This window comes from Apiospora hydei, assembly GCF_038363865.1.
Source record: "Apiospora hydei strain CBS 114990 chromosome Unknown utg000009l_segment0_segment0, whole genome shotgun sequence".
Taxonomy (NCBI): Eukaryota; Fungi; Ascomycota; class Sordariomycetes; order Amphisphaeriales; family Apiosporaceae; genus Apiospora; species Apiospora hydei.
In genome coordinates, this window is record NW_027117368.1 from 4,955,673 (window position 1) to 4,971,595 (window position 15,923).

At 56.1% G+C, this 15,923-nt stretch overlaps 4 protein-coding genes across 4 annotated transcripts; 1 reads left to right on the forward strand and 3 right to left on the reverse strand.

Moving 5' to 3' along the window:
- Positions 1-352: 352 nt before the first annotated feature.
- PG997_013362 (uncharacterized protein) lies at positions 353-8,200 on the reverse strand (the record flags this gene model as incomplete). The annotated part of the gene is made up of 5 exons (XM_066817676.1): positions 353-2,914; positions 2,968-3,036; positions 3,089-3,541; positions 3,925-7,535; positions 7,618-8,200. The coding sequence occupies 5 exons, from the start codon at positions 8,198-8,200 to the stop codon at positions 353-355; spliced, it is 7,278 nt and encodes a 2,425-aa protein (XP_066663368.1).
- Positions 8,201-9,336: 1,136 nt separating this feature from the next.
- Positions 9,337-11,076, reverse strand: PG997_013363 (uncharacterized protein; the record flags this gene model as incomplete). Its single annotated transcript, XM_066817677.1, has 11 exons — positions 9,337-9,448; positions 9,511-9,728; positions 9,786-9,819; positions 9,871-9,960; positions 10,040-10,175; positions 10,231-10,254; positions 10,332-10,344; positions 10,403-10,557; positions 10,612-10,630; positions 10,688-10,817; positions 10,886-11,076. The coding sequence occupies 11 exons, from the start codon at positions 11,074-11,076 to the stop codon at positions 9,337-9,339; spliced, it is 1,122 nt and encodes a 373-aa protein (XP_066663369.1).
- Positions 11,077-11,680: 604 nt separating this feature from the next.
- On the forward strand, positions 11,681-13,373 carry PG997_013364 (Isotrichodermin C-15 hydroxylase; the record flags this gene model as incomplete). Its single annotated transcript, XM_066817678.1, is given in 5 exon segments — positions 11,681-11,764; positions 11,817-12,379; positions 12,402-12,827; positions 12,838-12,928; positions 13,023-13,373. The coding sequence occupies 5 exon segments, from the start codon at positions 11,681-11,683 to the stop codon at positions 13,371-13,373; spliced, it is 1,515 nt and encodes a 504-aa protein (XP_066663370.1).
- Positions 13,374-13,754: 381 nt separating this feature from the next.
- On the reverse strand, positions 13,755-14,582 carry PG997_013365 (uncharacterized protein; the record flags this gene model as incomplete). The annotated part of the gene is made up of 1 exon (XM_066817679.1): positions 13,755-14,582. The coding sequence occupies one exon, from the start codon at positions 14,580-14,582 to the stop codon at positions 13,755-13,757; it is 828 nt and encodes a 275-aa protein (XP_066663371.1).
- Between the last annotated feature and the right edge of the window lie 1,341 nt (positions 14,583-15,923).

Sequence of the window (15,923 nt, forward strand, 5' to 3'; positions counted from 1 at the left end):
GGAAGATTTTGGAAGTACGAGCCTGTAGCAAGCCCTGAAGCGATCTGGACTATCCGCTAAAGCAAAGGCGGAACGAACCCCAGGCGTTGCTTGAACCCCCGCCATTAGCGCCTACCAACCACCAACCAGGCCAGTACTTGGGGACCGACCACTTCTTCCTTCTGACATCTTCAATTACTTTCGGACGTCACGCTTTGCTCTGGAATAAACATCAACCCAGTCATTGATTCAAGTTGAGTAATATGAACGATGAATTGATCCTTTCTACCGCTCTATCTTGAACCCATCTCGTGCGCACATTGCACTCCCGCCCAACGTATTCCAGACAGTCTGCCACGCACATCCTCCGTCCCTATTGATCGCCCGCCCGTACCAGGGTCATTCCCACTTTTACCCTTTCCAAATCCTCCTCCTTTATTTCCAGCAGTTCCGAAACGCCCGTGTCTCCCTCGGCCACGAACATGGCACGTACGACGAAGTCGAGAACAGCTATAAGTCTCCTCACCTCTTTCTCCGCGACCACCGAGTCGGCAAAGTACACCATGACGTCCATACTCTGAAGCTCTTTGCCCCGCATTATCGGGGATATGACGACGATGAACGGCATCCCATCGTCCCAAAACAGGGGCTGAGGCCTCCTCTCCAGACCAATTCCATCAGCCGGCGGCTCGGCATACGGATCGACCGCCTGCACAATGACCAGCGGGGCCACATCACAAGCTGCCTGCGCTTCTGGATGCAACTTTGCCACAGCTTCGAAGCTGAATTGCTCGTAGGGTGCAAGGCTGATGAGTTGCTCCCGCACGTGGGCGATGAAGCTCGTCGTGGTTGATTGCCCTTCAGAGTGCCGCAAACGTAGCGGCAAGTTGTTGACCGTAGGGCCGAGCAGATCCTCGATCCCAGGGACCGAAGCAATGGTCCGACCTGTAGAGACGACGCGCAGGACAGTATCGGCCGTTCGCAATTGTTCGTGGAAGGCGAGCCCCAGAGCCGCATATCCCAGCTCGGCAGGTGTTTTATACGCACGTTCCCCAGTCACGCCCTGAGGTAGCTCGATACTGTGTCGCAAGAAAGAGTTGGACGAAAGACCCTGTGCTGTCTCCCTGGCGAGCGCACGCGTTGATACCCCAAGCAGCGCATCGTGCCAAAACGCCGAGGTTTCGGTATGTTCATGTTGATCTAGGACTGCCTTCATGAAGTGACGGAAGTCCACTCTCTGCTCCTGCTTAACCGCCTTTTCATCTGTTCCGTCGGCTATCCGCGTATACTCAAGGTCGAGCAAACCGAATAGCTTGTTCAAACTCCACGCATCATATATGATATGATGTAGCGTCACGACCAACCACCTCTCGTTCACTACGGTAACGTAACTCAGCGGCTGCCCGGAACTCAATGTCCGCTTCTGCTCGAATGCGAGGAAGACCTCGAAGTCGGCGGGTTGATACTCGGTGCGGCTAACCTTCCCAGGTGAACGTAAAACGACCTGCAGAAGGTCATCCTCAAGAGACACGACGCGGGTGCGCAGGATGTCGTGGCTCGAAACAATGCGACGCCAGGCGCGATCGAGACGATCCAAGTCGACGTTATCGGGGATTTTGAACACGTTCTGCATCCATAGTGCTCCTGGCCTCACACGACCGTAGTGGAATAGGTCACGTTGTGTCGCGTTTACGGGATATGCATCGACCACCTCTTCCACCTCAACCCCGCAATCCTTTGCAAGTTTCTCTTTGAGCGAGTCTATGCCCGAGACAGCCGCTAATTCTGGCAACAGGGAGAAGGCAGGAACCTCTGCCGGTGACGTGCCCTGCAGATCTGGCGTCCTGGTTTCGACCAAGGCTGCCAGGTCACCCAGCTGCGGGCACTTGTATATGTCTTGCACCGCCAGTGATACGTTGATGGTACGGGCGAGGGAGGCTAGCTTGATGGCCACGATCGAGTCTCCGCCGCACTCGAAGAAGTCAGCCTCGACACCAAAGTCTTCCGGCCCGAGATTCATCACGGTCGACCACAAGTTATGCAAGAGCTTCTCCATTTTGGTTTGTGGTGCTTGAACCTCGCGCCGCGTCGTCAAGGCGAAGCGAGCCAGGCCACCAAATCCCAGGTCGGCCACAAGGGCACGAAGGCGCTTCCTGTCCGTCTTTGCCGACGCGTTCAGCGGCATGCTAGTCAGCGCCACGAAGAAGCTGGGGATTGTGAAAGCCGGCAGGACCGAGGCGAGCTTGCCCCGAAGGCCTTCGGTACGCGCAACGAAACTCTGGAAAACCTCTTCGTCATCGACGACAGCCACTTCCTTCCGATTTTGAGGGCGATCAAACGACGCCGTGCTGACAAACGCCACCAGGCGCGACTCTGACCTGTCCGGTGGGTTTTCGATCATCTCGACGGCCACCTCAAGGCCGACTTGGCCCAGTCCCCCCAAAGCGATGCGGATCTTGTTCTCCACGTCGCCAACGTCCACCTTGAGCCCATGTAGCTTGACCTGCGTATCCTTCCGGCCGAGGAATTGCACGCGACCGCCGGGCATCCAACGAGCCAGGTCACCCATGCGATATATCCTGTTCTTTCCATTGCCGAGGAACGCCAACTTCTCCACGAATGCATGCTTCGTCTTTTCGGGATTGTTATAGTATCCCGCGGCCACGTTGGGGCCCTCGACCACGAGCTCCCCGATGGCCCCGATCGGCATGAGTCTCTGGCAGTCGTCAGGGTCAACGATCCAGGTCGCGCAACCCAGGGACCAACCAATGTCGGAGCCCACGTTGGCCGTGGTAAAGTGCGGGTGAGCATGACTCCAAATCGACGTCTCTGCCGGGCCAAACGAGTTGATAAGATGCAGCCTCGGGGCCCACGTGTTGATGTTGGTGACGGTGGCCGTCTCACCTCCATACACCAGCGTCCGAAGACTCGGTACCTTGCTCGGGTCCAGAAGAGATGCGACGCTCGGAGTCAAAAGGCCCAGTCGACGTGCATGCGTTCCATAGCCGCAGCAAGGTCGTTCATGTTCATGCGCTCCTCGTCCGAGGGAATGCAAACCTAGGCCCGAGTTAGCACCACTCCAACGCCCTCTGGGTGTTGCATAACTTACCGTGGCGCCGCGTGTGAGCGACGTGAAGATCTCTCCGATACTGACGTCTGACGTGTAAGCCGTAAACTGCAAGTTTCTCCCGCCCTTGTTATAGCAAAGCGTCTCCCCGTGACCACGCATGCTACTGCAGAACGCAGCATGGTCAATCATGATGGCTTTCGGTTTTCCGGTACTGCCACTGGTGAAAAGCAAGAACGCTAGGTGGTCGGGTGTAACGATCGCTTCATTTGTTCCCGACAGGCTGGCATCCGCTTCCATGGACGGCCCGACGCACATGTAACGGGGAAAGCAATCTTTCACGAGGGAAAGATTTCGTTCGCTACAGAGAACGAACTCGGCGTCAACGTCAGATACCAGCGACTGCAGCACATCGGGCGGTTGCGCCGGGTTCAGGGCCACGTTGGCCGCGCCAACTTTGAGCACAGCCATCATGGCTACGACGGCCCAAAGACTCTTTTCAAACACAAGGGGTACATGCATGCCCGGTCGGAGACCGCACGATGTCCACAAGTGGCCAGCTAGGCGGTTAGACAAATCTTCGAGCTCCTGGTATGTCAGTGACCCTTCGTGAAAAACGAGGGCCTCGGCCTCCGGTTGATCCAGAACCTATCGACTCACGGAGGTTAATATTTTTCTTCCAGGAATAGACAGGACGTCCAAAAGCGGATAAACGTAAGTCTTCTAATAAGCAGCCCATTCATTACTCCCGAGACACTGGACTAATTGGGAATAACCACTGGAAGAAGAGGTAATAAACTCCGAACGTCACTTACCCGTTGACCGAATAGATCGTGAATCAAGGCCCTCATTGGTTCGGGAACGACACCATTCCACACGCGCAGCTCCTCGACATCTTCGGGAGCAGCGAGGTCTAGATCCGCAATGCGAAGCACGCTATCATCCGCGTTGCCACATATCTGACCCACGACGTGCGTCATTTGGCGGAGGAATCGCTGTACTTCCTCGGGCTGCAATACGTTGTCGTCATGGGTAGCGACGAGGTGCAGCTCTTGTCCCGACACGGTGGCTTCAAGAACCAGCGCGCAGTTGTGGTAACCGTTATCTAGCCCAGAAGGCGGCTCGATCTTGAACTGGGATGCCCCAGCCGCCTCGGCGTCCACGTTCTGCGGCGCAGAGGCGTGGGGCTCGTCGACCTGAACCACCAGTAGGCTCTGGGCGTCCACGGTAGCCAGCGCCTCGGCGTTATACTGCTTGATGGTCTGCAGGCCCTCCTGCTCATATGCCAGCATCTCGGCCGACTCTGCTTGGACCGCGGCGAGGGCATCCTGGACTCGCATCTCGCGCGGGACGCGCACGCGGATTGGGATAGTGGCAAGTGTCGGACCGGCCACGATATCGGCCGATGCCAAGAGATGAGATGCACGTCCATAGACGGTTGAGGCGAAGACCACGTCGTCGGTGCATGAGTATGCTCCAAGGATGATGGCATATGCAGTACGAAGCCACGTCGTCGGTGTGAAGTTCCCGGAGCTTAGAGTGTCGGGTAGACGGTATGTTCTTCTCTGTACGCGGTTGGATCTTGGGCGGAAGTCTGGACTTGGCAGCTCGGGCCAAGACAGTCTAGGGAGACCGTCGACATAACGCTGCCAGAATTCCCGGCTTTGGTCCCGACCCCTTCCTTCGAGGCACTGGATGAAGACATTGAATGGCGTCAACTCAGGTCTCGGCATGCCGGCGTACGCGCGTCGGAAGGCCGTTAAGAGCAGGGCCAGCATCCAGCCATCGAACACTGCATGGTGAATCGTCATAACGAAGTGGTCTTTATTTGTCTCGCGGTCCCTGAACAGCGCCAACCGGATCATATCGTCTCCGGTCTGCATCTTGTCTCTTGTATCAAGCTTGAGATATTCTTTCAAGCTCCGTGCTCGCCTCCACCGCGGCTTCGACCGCAGGACCGCCTGCATCAGGCGGATGGTACCGTCATCCTTGGCCCAAGGAAAGAAGCGCGTCCGTAGCACCGGCCAATCGCCCAAGACCGTAGACCAGGCCTCTTGAAACCGGGGATGGTCAATGTCGGGCGACAGGACGTGCACCATCTGGGCGACGTAGGTACCGCGACCATCTTGCGACAGCGCCAACAGGCCCTCCTGGAGTGGTGTGCAGGGGTATATATCCTCGACCTCGGCGGCTTCGACCCCGAAGTACTCTGCAGCGGATTTGGCAGCCCCAAGTTCAGCAGCTGCAACACCTCCTACCATGGCGAAGGGCAGTGGGGCAGTGGTCGTGCCATCTTCCGATCCTTCGAGGGCCACCTTACCGACCCCCTGTCTGTCATTTGCTACAACAACCACCTTTGCCATTTCGCCCAGCGTTGCGCTCTTGAAGATCTGTTCTACTGAGATCTTGAGATTATGACGTCCGGCAAGCGAGACGAGACGCATCGCAGATAATGAGTCACCGCCGACCTTGAAGAAGCTGTCCCTCACGTCTAGATCGAGCTCGCGTCCGAGCGTGGCAGCCCATAGTCGTGCGAGAAGATTCTCCATGACCGTGCCGGGTGTGTGCAGCTGTCTGGAGGAGGACCTGGTGCCTAGGCGAACTAGCTCCTCGGTCGGCACCATGGACGCGAGCATCTTCAGCACCTTGCGGTCCGTCTTGGCAGATGCCGTCAGGGGCATCTCGCCCAGCGGGACATAGGCAGCCGGTACCATATGACTCGGCAGCACCCTCTTCAGGGCGTCCTCGAGGCCATCCAGCGCATCTTGTAGAGGCGCTGGGACCTCATGTGAAAGAAGAGAGAGCAAGTTCTGAGTCTCTGAGCTTGCCATTGGTGGGGGCTCATGGCTGGCCGCTGCACCCGGTCTCTTGGGAGCAATGAAGGCCGCGAGGATCCGCGGCGATCCCGCGGGGTGGGGATTGACAACATCGACCGCAACCATCATCTCATCCGGGACGTGTCGACGAATCTGGTGCTCAATCTCGCCCAGCTCGACGCGCAAGCCGTTAAGCTTGACTTGGTGGTCCCGGCGGCCAAGGAATTGCACCATGCCGTTGGGGAGAAACCTTGCGAGATCGCCGCTCCGGTATAGCCTCATCGTTTTTCGGTTAGCCGGTTTCCAAACAGGGTCCGCCACGAACGTTGCTTGAGTCTTCTCGGGAGCGTTCAGGTAGCCGGCGGCAACGTTTGGTCCATCAGTCAGCAGCTCGCCGATGGCTCCAATCGGCAGCAGTCTGTTATAATCGTCGGGGTCAGTGATCCAAGTCGCACAGCCAACGCCATACCCAATGTTACTGCCAATATCTCTAAGCTGGACAGGCCGCGGGATGCAGTGCGTCCAAATGGAACACTCGGCCGGACCGAAGCTGTTGATCAGATACAGTGACGGGGCCCATGTAGCGAAGTTTTCTGGTGATGCCGTTTCTCCACCGAACACCAGTGTCCTCAACGACGGCACCTCCGAAGGCCCTAGCAGCGTCGCGACGCTGGGGGTGAAGAAAGCCCAGTTGACATTGAGATCGCGCATCGAGCCTGCGATGTTGTTTTTGCGATCCCAATCGGATGGTACGCAAACACAAGAACCAAGAGCTAGGGAAGTGAAGATCTCTCCTATGCTTACGTCGGAGGTGTAGGCCGTGTACTGAAAGTTGCGCGATCCCGGACCTGTCGAGAAGCGGAGGACCTCGCCGTGACCTCGGATGCTGCTGGCGAAGGCTTTGTGAGGAATCAAGATGCCCTTGGGAGTGCCCGTAGAACCCGAAGTGAAGAGGACGAAGGCCGTGACGTCGGGCGATATCGCCACTTCAGTGCTGAGACGCGGCTGTGCTGGCCTGTTGGACAGAGCTCGAAGCGTGTTGGCGTCCAATACGACATTGCGGCGACCGAACCCGGTCGCTAGGTCGCGATTTCGCGCACTAGATACGACGATGCACTCTCCCATACCTGCCACCAGGTTGGCAAGACGCTGTGGTGGTTGTGCTGGGTCCAAGGCAACACTGGCGCCGCCCGCCTTCAACACAGCCAGCATCGCCACAATAGTAAGGCCGCGTTTCTCGAAAAGCAGAGGTACGTAGGAGCCCTGCTTGACGCCGACGGAGCGCAGTAACCTAGCAAACTGCTCGGACACCCGGTCCAGCTCCGCATATGTCCACTCGCCGTCGCGGGCGCAGATAGCCAGCTCATTGGGCTGCGAGTCCGCCCGGCTCTCGAAGAAGTCGTGTACCGTCCGCTCCAGGGGCTCAAGAACATTGCCGTTCCAGGCTTTAAGCTCCTCCCAGTGGGAGCTCGGGACATGATCGATCTCCTTCAGGCTGGTATCGGGGTTCATGGCGCAGGTCTGCTGGAGGACGTACTCGAAATGGGATACAAGACGTTCGACCTGGATGAGCTCGAGCGCAACAGGATCGTATCCCACCTCAACTGAGATTAAGCCCTCGTCGCTTTGGGGGAGTGAGTTCAAGGACCAGGGCGCAGTCATGTACGAATTGACTGGGGCTCTGTTTGATGTTCTGGCCCTGTCCGCTTGGGGGATTTACGATGATCAGGCTTTGAAAGGCGCATGCCGCCGCACAATGATCATCGAGGGTTTTGATGTTATCTATGCCGTAGCTGCTGTGGTCTGCCATGGTCTCAAGCTGCGCCAGCACGCCCCGAAAGAACCCCGAAATGCTACCGTTGAGGTTGTCTATGGTGACGCGCTGCGGTACAATGACCAAGGTAGCGCCGGATGTCGGGGCTTGACCGCGGATGGGCAAACCGGCGCCGAAGACGACCTCGGACCCCTGGTACTGGGAAAGAGTGAGAGCCCAACCTCCATGCACCAATGCCGTGGGTGACTGAAGCGAATCTTGGGTGGGAAAGTGTATCTGTATGGTCTTGTGGGTGTGATTGGTCGCCTGGGGGCTGTGTCCGGCTGGTACTTCGGGAAAGCTGGGAGCCACACAGCCCTGCAGCGTGCGAGCCCAGAAGCGCCGTGCGGCATCCTCGATCTCGTCCACCGGCTGTTTTTCCGCTGGTCCTTCGAGCCGTGCGAGATGGCCATCTCGCACAGCGGCGGTCTCGATCGTCTCGCGATCTAGTCTGATGTTAACTGCGTGAGGGATAGTCATGCCGTGGGGCTCGGAGCGGATGGGTCCCTCTGTCAAGGCGCCCATCTTTAAGATGTGATATGTGATTATGAAGGACGTGTGGATGACAAGCAGGGCGTCTCCCAAGCTAGTTCGTAAAGGAAAGTGTAGTGGAACAGCTTGTCTAGGTGATTGGATTGAAGGTGGGTTGGCCTATGGTATGTATGGCCGGTAGTATTATGTACGAAACAGGTCTTGTTTGCTCTTCCCATTACCGACAACTCTTGGCCAGGAGAGCGACCTCATATCTATCAGCGCTGTGACGTGACTCCTGTGGCACGACTATGCTATATTGCCGGGATCTCATTCCCCGCGGTTCCTATACTGGGGTGCATTGGCGAGCAAACTCACATCGGTAGGTTCTGAAACTTGGGCAACAGCCCGTACTGAGACTTCACCTCTTGGCAGGCATTGTCGAGCCTGTTGAGCCACGGGTGGTCGCACCGGTTCGGTCGTACGCGATATGTGCATCCATTTTGGGAGCCGTTGGGTGATGCTGACTCGCCCTGGCTAGGGACGTGGGGCCATCCGTCGGTGACACCACTCAGGCTCAGGGGGTCCACACCAACCCCACGAAACCACTACCCAACTGGTTCTGGCTTGGCTATAGGATCCCTTCGGATCTTTCCGACTATACTTGTTTGGTGGAGACTTGGTAGGTGGTGTGACCTTCTATGCGCTCCTGGATGTTTTCCCACGTGCGCGCTGTAGTCTGGCCCTAGATGGGCCTAAAGATGGTTTGCATCCCTGTATGATCTGGCATCGAATCGAAGCCCAAGCACGAGGGAAGAAGAGGGAAAGAGGCAGGAAGAAGGAGACCTGCTACCTGTTACGCACTAAATATTCTAGAATCACTGTAGACTAATAGGACTCATCCTCTTAGTAATGCAGTAAGGTCTATAACAGGGCAATTCAATGAAGTCTTCAGATATTATTCAGGATTCTATACACGTGACTTTTCTAACATTTCTAAACGTGAAGACGACCTAGGCGATGGGACTATCGCCACGGCCATTTCTAATGTCAACATGATAAAGAAGAATTTGAAACACCAAGAGCGTTGCATTTAAATAACTATTTTCCTACGAGTATTTTATTGGTGTACAACACGCCTTCTAGCCATGGCAACCGATGTTGAGCGAAAGATCTATTGGTATTGCCCATCAAACCTTTGCTGCTGAACCGTTCAAAGGTGGAGGAATGGGCAGCCGCAACTTGCGTGTCTCGCGTACTAACCGGCCCTCTTCGCGGTTGAAATACCTCTCGGTCCAGAAGCTGTGTCCAAGTTAGCAATTTTTGTTTCTCAAAGTCAGGGAGAATGATGAGAGTAAGCTCACCTCCACAAGAGACAGCCGAGGGAGATGTTCCTGATACCTTCGAGGTATATATAGACTATGCGATCGATCGTGGAGCCCCAGCTGGGCATATTCAGAAGTGCCTCGTACCACCGCTGGTAACAGTTGTCCAGCATCCGCCCGGTCTCGTCAACTGCGTCCTGGAGCGTCCAGCCCTGGCTACGCAGGATGTTGATTATGGACAGGTCTTCTCCCGCCAGCTACCAACACCATCAGATATGTAAGTACGCAGGGAGGATATTTTTCTGTGAACTGACCACATCTTTCTTGTACGACAATATGTCGTTGTGGCTATGCTGTGTCAGAAAATTCTCCCAACCTAAGAATTGTTTCTACACTCACATAGCGACGAGGTCCACAGAAACTTCCTGGCAAGCCTTCAACGATGGATGGTTTATCACTTCCTCGGGGACTTCAATCCCAAGCGCGTACCTGTATAGACGCGTCAGCTCAGTACAGACCATGGTAAATGCGCACGGTATCGGCGTAAAAAGGGGGCTAGTCCACGAACTCGACAAGGGCCATGCATGGCATTGCAGCAACGGTCGAACGTCGGAAGACCATGAACTCTTCCACCGTTATCGTCTCGAGGTCCATCTTGCGCGAGTTGACTTGAGCCAGGACGCCAAGCATGTACTGTTCAATATCTGCCGGAGGGGGCTTGTCAGTACAATATCTGGACCCGACCGTACTGCGACTTACATTTCTTGTACCGGTACTGAAGCACTGGTTGATAAAGAGAACGGTCAGCCCGTGTCCCATCGAATCTCACGCTATCATTCATCGCGACATCTTCAACCTACCAGGAGATGCCCGCTAGACGTACGGTTCAGAGTCAGCTCAAGAACATGTTAAGAGTGCGCTAATTACTCACCTTTTGGAATTCCCGGTAGACATGCTGGAAGATGTAGCCCAGCGGGTCCTCCTCACGCGTTACCCCCGGGTGTCCATCATCCAGCAACGACAACATGTGGATGATTTCGCGTGCCGCTCCGTAGATGTCGTCCTTTAGATGGCCCTCGTCGAACTCTACCGACGAGATGTCAGCATGGAAACAACGAACCAAGAGGACAGGCAACGTACGATCGTCCCAATAGAAAGCCTAGGCGCACCATTAGCAGAGTCGCGCACTGTCGATACCGACGGGAGAAGTGCTCACCCAGTGGTTCCAATCTATCAAGGTCCGCAGGGTGTCGGCGTCGCACTGCGGTCCTACCCACCACGAGACCATGTAGGCGAAGTCGGCGCGGCTGTTCCGGGCGGCTTGTTTCTCGCTATAACCCAGAATCCTTTTGGAAAAGAAGGTATCGTTAGAGCCCGTGTTCTAGTTACACACAAATGGCTATGTCATACGTACTCTGCAACCCACGCGTCGGCCTCCTTCTTGACCTCGGCGTAATGGGGGTTCTGGACGAGCTCGACGGACATGATGGAGGTAAACATGTCCGGCACGACCAACTCGACCTCGCCCGCGGCGACATTTTCTTCCGTCGTGCGGTTTATCGCGGGTGCGCTCGGTAGAATGGGGTCCATGAGCGACGGAGCCATTGTCTCGGTGGATAACGTCTGAGAGAGACTATGTATGAAGTGTTTTGGGATATTGGTATAATTACCTTGTATAGGGATGTCTGGATATAGTTCAAAAAGGATGTGATGAAAGATTTGTGTACGCCCGGTGATTCAAGGATGGCTATGTAGGCATAGAATACTGGGTAGTTAACCCCCAGGTCGACGGGGGGTTACGGGGCCGGTGGCACCACTAGCACCAGTCATGCATGTAACAGCTGTCGGCCACCATCAATGTGGGTGGCCCGAGATAGAGATGTTTCATTTTTGGCCAGATATACCAAGTGCGCGCAAATGTCCAACTTTCCTTGCTTGTTTCGGGTTTCATTATACCCTTTCTGTGTTGCGTTGCGGAGGACGTGGTGCCACTGGCGGCGACGGTTCATACTCCACATCCCGACGGCGATCTTTTACTATGCATCAGCTTTCAAAATTGGTGGCCAGCTAGCATCCCTATCGGGTTTGCTATAGTTGAATTAATTCCGCTCGTTTCCGACTCTGCTTTAAGACTCTTTCGTGGCATTTTACTGAGAATTACTGTGCTACGACCCAAGCACCCCAATACTCTGGCCCAACTGACCTCAACATGATCGATTCTATACGTGCTCTTCTCGAGCAGAGAGACTTCGTGTACCCTACTCCTCGAGTATTAGGACTGGCCGCTGCCTTGGTTAGTAGCGGAAAACTCGGCATCTCTCCCCTTTACTGATACATTGTCGTAGGCCATTATCTACAGGATCGTCACAGCCGTGTACCGGCTCTACATCCACCCGCTGTCCAAGGTTCCCGGGCCGAAACTCTATACAATCTCGAGCATCCCCTTCGAGATCCAGAGCAAGATCAATGGCACTTTCGTCAGGGACACGACTGCACTGCACAAGAAGTACGGCCCAGTCGTACGGATCTCGCCTGACCGCATTGCCGTTGACGGCGCCGTGGCCTGGCCCGTCTTCATGCGACGGTACAATGAGGAGTTCGGCAAGATCTGGCAGTTCTACGGGTTCGGCCCTCTGGCCATCCTCGGCGCGGCCCCTGACGTCCATAAGCGGCAGCGCCGCGTCATGGCCCACGCCACCTCCCCTGCTGCGCTCGCCGACCAAGAAATCTATCTCCAAAAACAGGTCGGCAAGTTCGTCGACGTTTTGGCTGAGCACGCGGATCAGGACAAGCCCATCGACATCATGCTTTGGTTCAATTACTTGACATTCGATATCGTGGGCGAGCTGACGCTTGGTACCTCTCTCGGCTGCCTGGACTCCAAGGACTCGGTCCACCCCCTTGGTCGGTGTGGTGACGGCCACGGTCAGGGACAGCGCCAGGAGACTGTTCATGACGGGTATCCCGCTCCTGGGCCGATTTATTCCCATCGCAACCTACATCTTGAGAAAGAAAGAAATAACCAAGATGCTCGCCATGCAGCGTCGCTTGGACAGCCAGGCCGAGGAGAGGATTGCATTGGGCACGGGCACCCGCACCGACTTGATCACCTATATGCTGCGCGCCAACGAGGAGAACAAGGGCAAGGGGATGAGCCACGAAGAGATGCTGGTCAACACCAGGGTCCTCCTCCTCGCCGGGGGCGAGACCACCGCCACCGCCCTGTCCGGCTTCGCCTTCTACATCACCAACAACCCGGTCGCGTACCAGACGCTGGCCCACGAGATCCGCACCGCCTTCTCGTCCGCCGACGCCATCACGATCCGCGCGACGAGTCAGCTGCCGTACCTGTGCGCGTGCATCGAGGAGACCCTGCGTCTTTACCCGCCTGCCGCGGATACCCCCTCCACGGGTATCCCCTGGCGCCGACGTCGGGGGCTACTACATTCCCAAAGGAGTAAGTGTTCCCCTCTGTCTCCCGAGTCATGCAATTTGACAGACCGCCCACGTGAACTGAACTAAACTAAAACCCCAAATTCTCCCACCGCCAGACCATCGTGTCCGTCTACCAATGGGCCACGCACCACTCCGCCGAGCACTTTGCCGACCCGGACGCCTTCGCGCCCCAGCGCTGGCTGCCGGCCACACACGACCTGTACGACGCCAAGTTCGCCGGCGACAACAGGGCCGCGTGCCGGCCCTTCTCCGCGGGGCCGCGGGACTGCACCGGCAAGATCCTGGCGTACGCCGAGATGCGCCTCGCGATCGCGCGGCTCTTCTGGCACTTCGACTTCGTCCGGGAGGCGGGGCAGGAGGACTGGATGGCGGGGCAGTGCGTGTTCACGCTGGCGGAGAAGGGGCCGCTGGAGATCAGGCTCCGGCGTCGTCCGGGGGCGGGATGAGGACTGGGTTCTGCCATCTGATGATGAGACGAAGGATGGGCACTCTGTTGCAAACTGGGTTTCGGTTCATCTGGTTTAGCTTGTCCTAGTAGAATAGTAACGTAGTGTATACTAGGGTCACCCTGTAGATCATTCGGCATCCATTGAAATGGACGCTTCCCAACTGTTTATTGAGAATGGTGTAAACTGGTATTCAAGCGTAAATATCTGAGGTGTCAAAGAAATATTGAAACGTTGAATTACGTCGATTTGTCCACCACGGGACGGTAATTTAGTATTTAGATGTTGTAAGTGCAGACAAAGTCTTTATTCCGTCTAATTTAAGCAGCTATATTAAATATACTCGTTTTTCTATATTTTACATAATTAACTCGCTGAACCTCAGTTCTTGCCCGCCGTGAACGATGGCAGCTGCAACGCCCGCTGGGTCGCCTGCATCCGCTCTATCAGTGCTTGGATCTGCCCCAGCATAACCCCGTTCTCCTCCTCCAGCTGCTGGACGTATTCGACGGCCTCGGTCAAGACTTCGGCTTTGCTCATCCTCATCGCAGGGGCAGACGATGCCGGGGTGGCACCACCACTGCCGCCAGGTGCCGCCACACCATCGGTGGTGCCACCACCACCACCACCACTACCCGCGGCTGGACTGTCACCCGCGGATTGGCACTGGCGTTTCGGGCGCTTTCGCGACTCGAGACAGACGCGCAGGGCCTCGATCTTGTCGTTGAGGCTGACGCGGTACCGCTTCTCGACCGCGGCGTGGGGGCGCTGCGGCTTCTGCGCTTCGCCTTGGGGTGATGGGGACCTCGAAGCCGCTGGATGAGGAGAAGAAGCACTGTTGACCCTGGGCCTCTTTTTGCTGGGTTTATCACTGGCCGAACTTTGTGGCTGGGGCGATAATGGTGGTGATGTTGGTTGCGGTAGTGGTGGGGGTGGCGGCGGTGCTACCGTGATGGAATCTGCAAGTAACGGAGAAGGTGATACCTGTTTTGGCGTATTGGTTGTGTAATAGTCCATCGTGATGTCCCTGGAGTTGGGCTCGAAATCCAGAAACTGTAATGAACTGGAGAAGTCATAATCGTCTGGCGAGACACTGCCGCACGGATCCTCAGGGGTGAGAGGCGTGCCCAAAGTGTTGCTATCGGCCTCAAAGTCGAGATGTGGCACCGAAGATTGCGGGAAGTCGTAGCTGGCTCTGCCGCCGTGCATTGATTGGGTGGTGAGCAGCAGCAGGGCGTCCTTGAGTGCTTGAACATAGCGAGCCTGTCCACTGCCGTAGGCGTGCCCAAAGCGGGTAGTTGGGGCAACACAAGCATGATGGGACGGAGAATCCTCCCACTGCTGCAATGGTGGTAGTGGTGGTGGTGTGGTATGGTGGGCATCGTGATGACGAATTTGCGGCGCAAAATGGCGTTTTTCGTGTGACCCGGGGGGCCCCCATGGATCATGTCAAAATTCAGACAGCCGAGATCTATAAGAGCCTCGAGTGATGCCTCAATTTGCTCTCTCCGGCTCGGGGTAGATCCACCCGCCTCCGCAGCAGCATTGAACGCATGGCATGGCAGAGACATGATGGACCGGCTAGTTCCCGTTGCTGCCAAGTAGCCTGTTTCGTCCGCCTTTGCCTAAGCGCCTCTGATAAGTGACTAGAAAGCAGACTCGGGACGAAGCTGCCAGCTGAAATTTAGTTTTTGATGGTTTATGCTGAAAACCGAGTTCTAGTTCCCGTGCCTCTGCGTGCAGAGTACTGCACCGTGGTTACGCTGCCGCTTCTTTATACTATCGCCCCAAACCTTTTCTTGCCGATGCCCTTTACGTTCGCGCTCGCTTCCCGCTGCCGGCCAAGAGCATTAATAATGGTGGAGCCAGGTATAAGACTAGCTGGGATTCGTCTAATCTAATTGGGTGCGGTCTCTTACCACAGATCGCAACATCGGACGTGTCAGCGCCCCCATGGACTATGCAAGCCTCGTGATTGGACGGAACGGGTCCCTCTCGTTATCGTTTCTGGTCACAACATCTGCCCAGACGAGAGGAGGAACTTCTACCATGGCTTTGGCAACTCCTCATATAATCCATCACCTAACCGGCCCGTGTGTGAACTCTCTCGTGAACTTTCGCCGTCTCATCTGGCGCGCCAGGCTGGAGATACCACTCTAACAAACTTTGGCTTCCAACTTGGCAGAGGCCGGATTGCCAGATTTGGACCGAACCTATGTCGGTCACGGTCGCAGGTCGTACGTAACCTGTTACTCGGCGCCCGTTGCGGGCCATTAGCGTGATGTGCACTACTCGCGGGACTTGCCTAGGGGCTCGGCAATGTTCCCTGGCCCAACGACAGGAACCCTTGGCGCCCAAGAAAGACCCGAATCCCTGGATTACAACAACGACCGTTGGCAGTCTGGAACGGCCGCCTGAATCGATCAGATAACCAAATCGTACGATCTCCCGCACCGTGAAAGATGCATCTGGCCCAGGTCGCATAGTCCAAAGTGTACCAACGTCTCCATATGACTGATGGCAGTTGACAATCAGGGGGATAGGAAGATC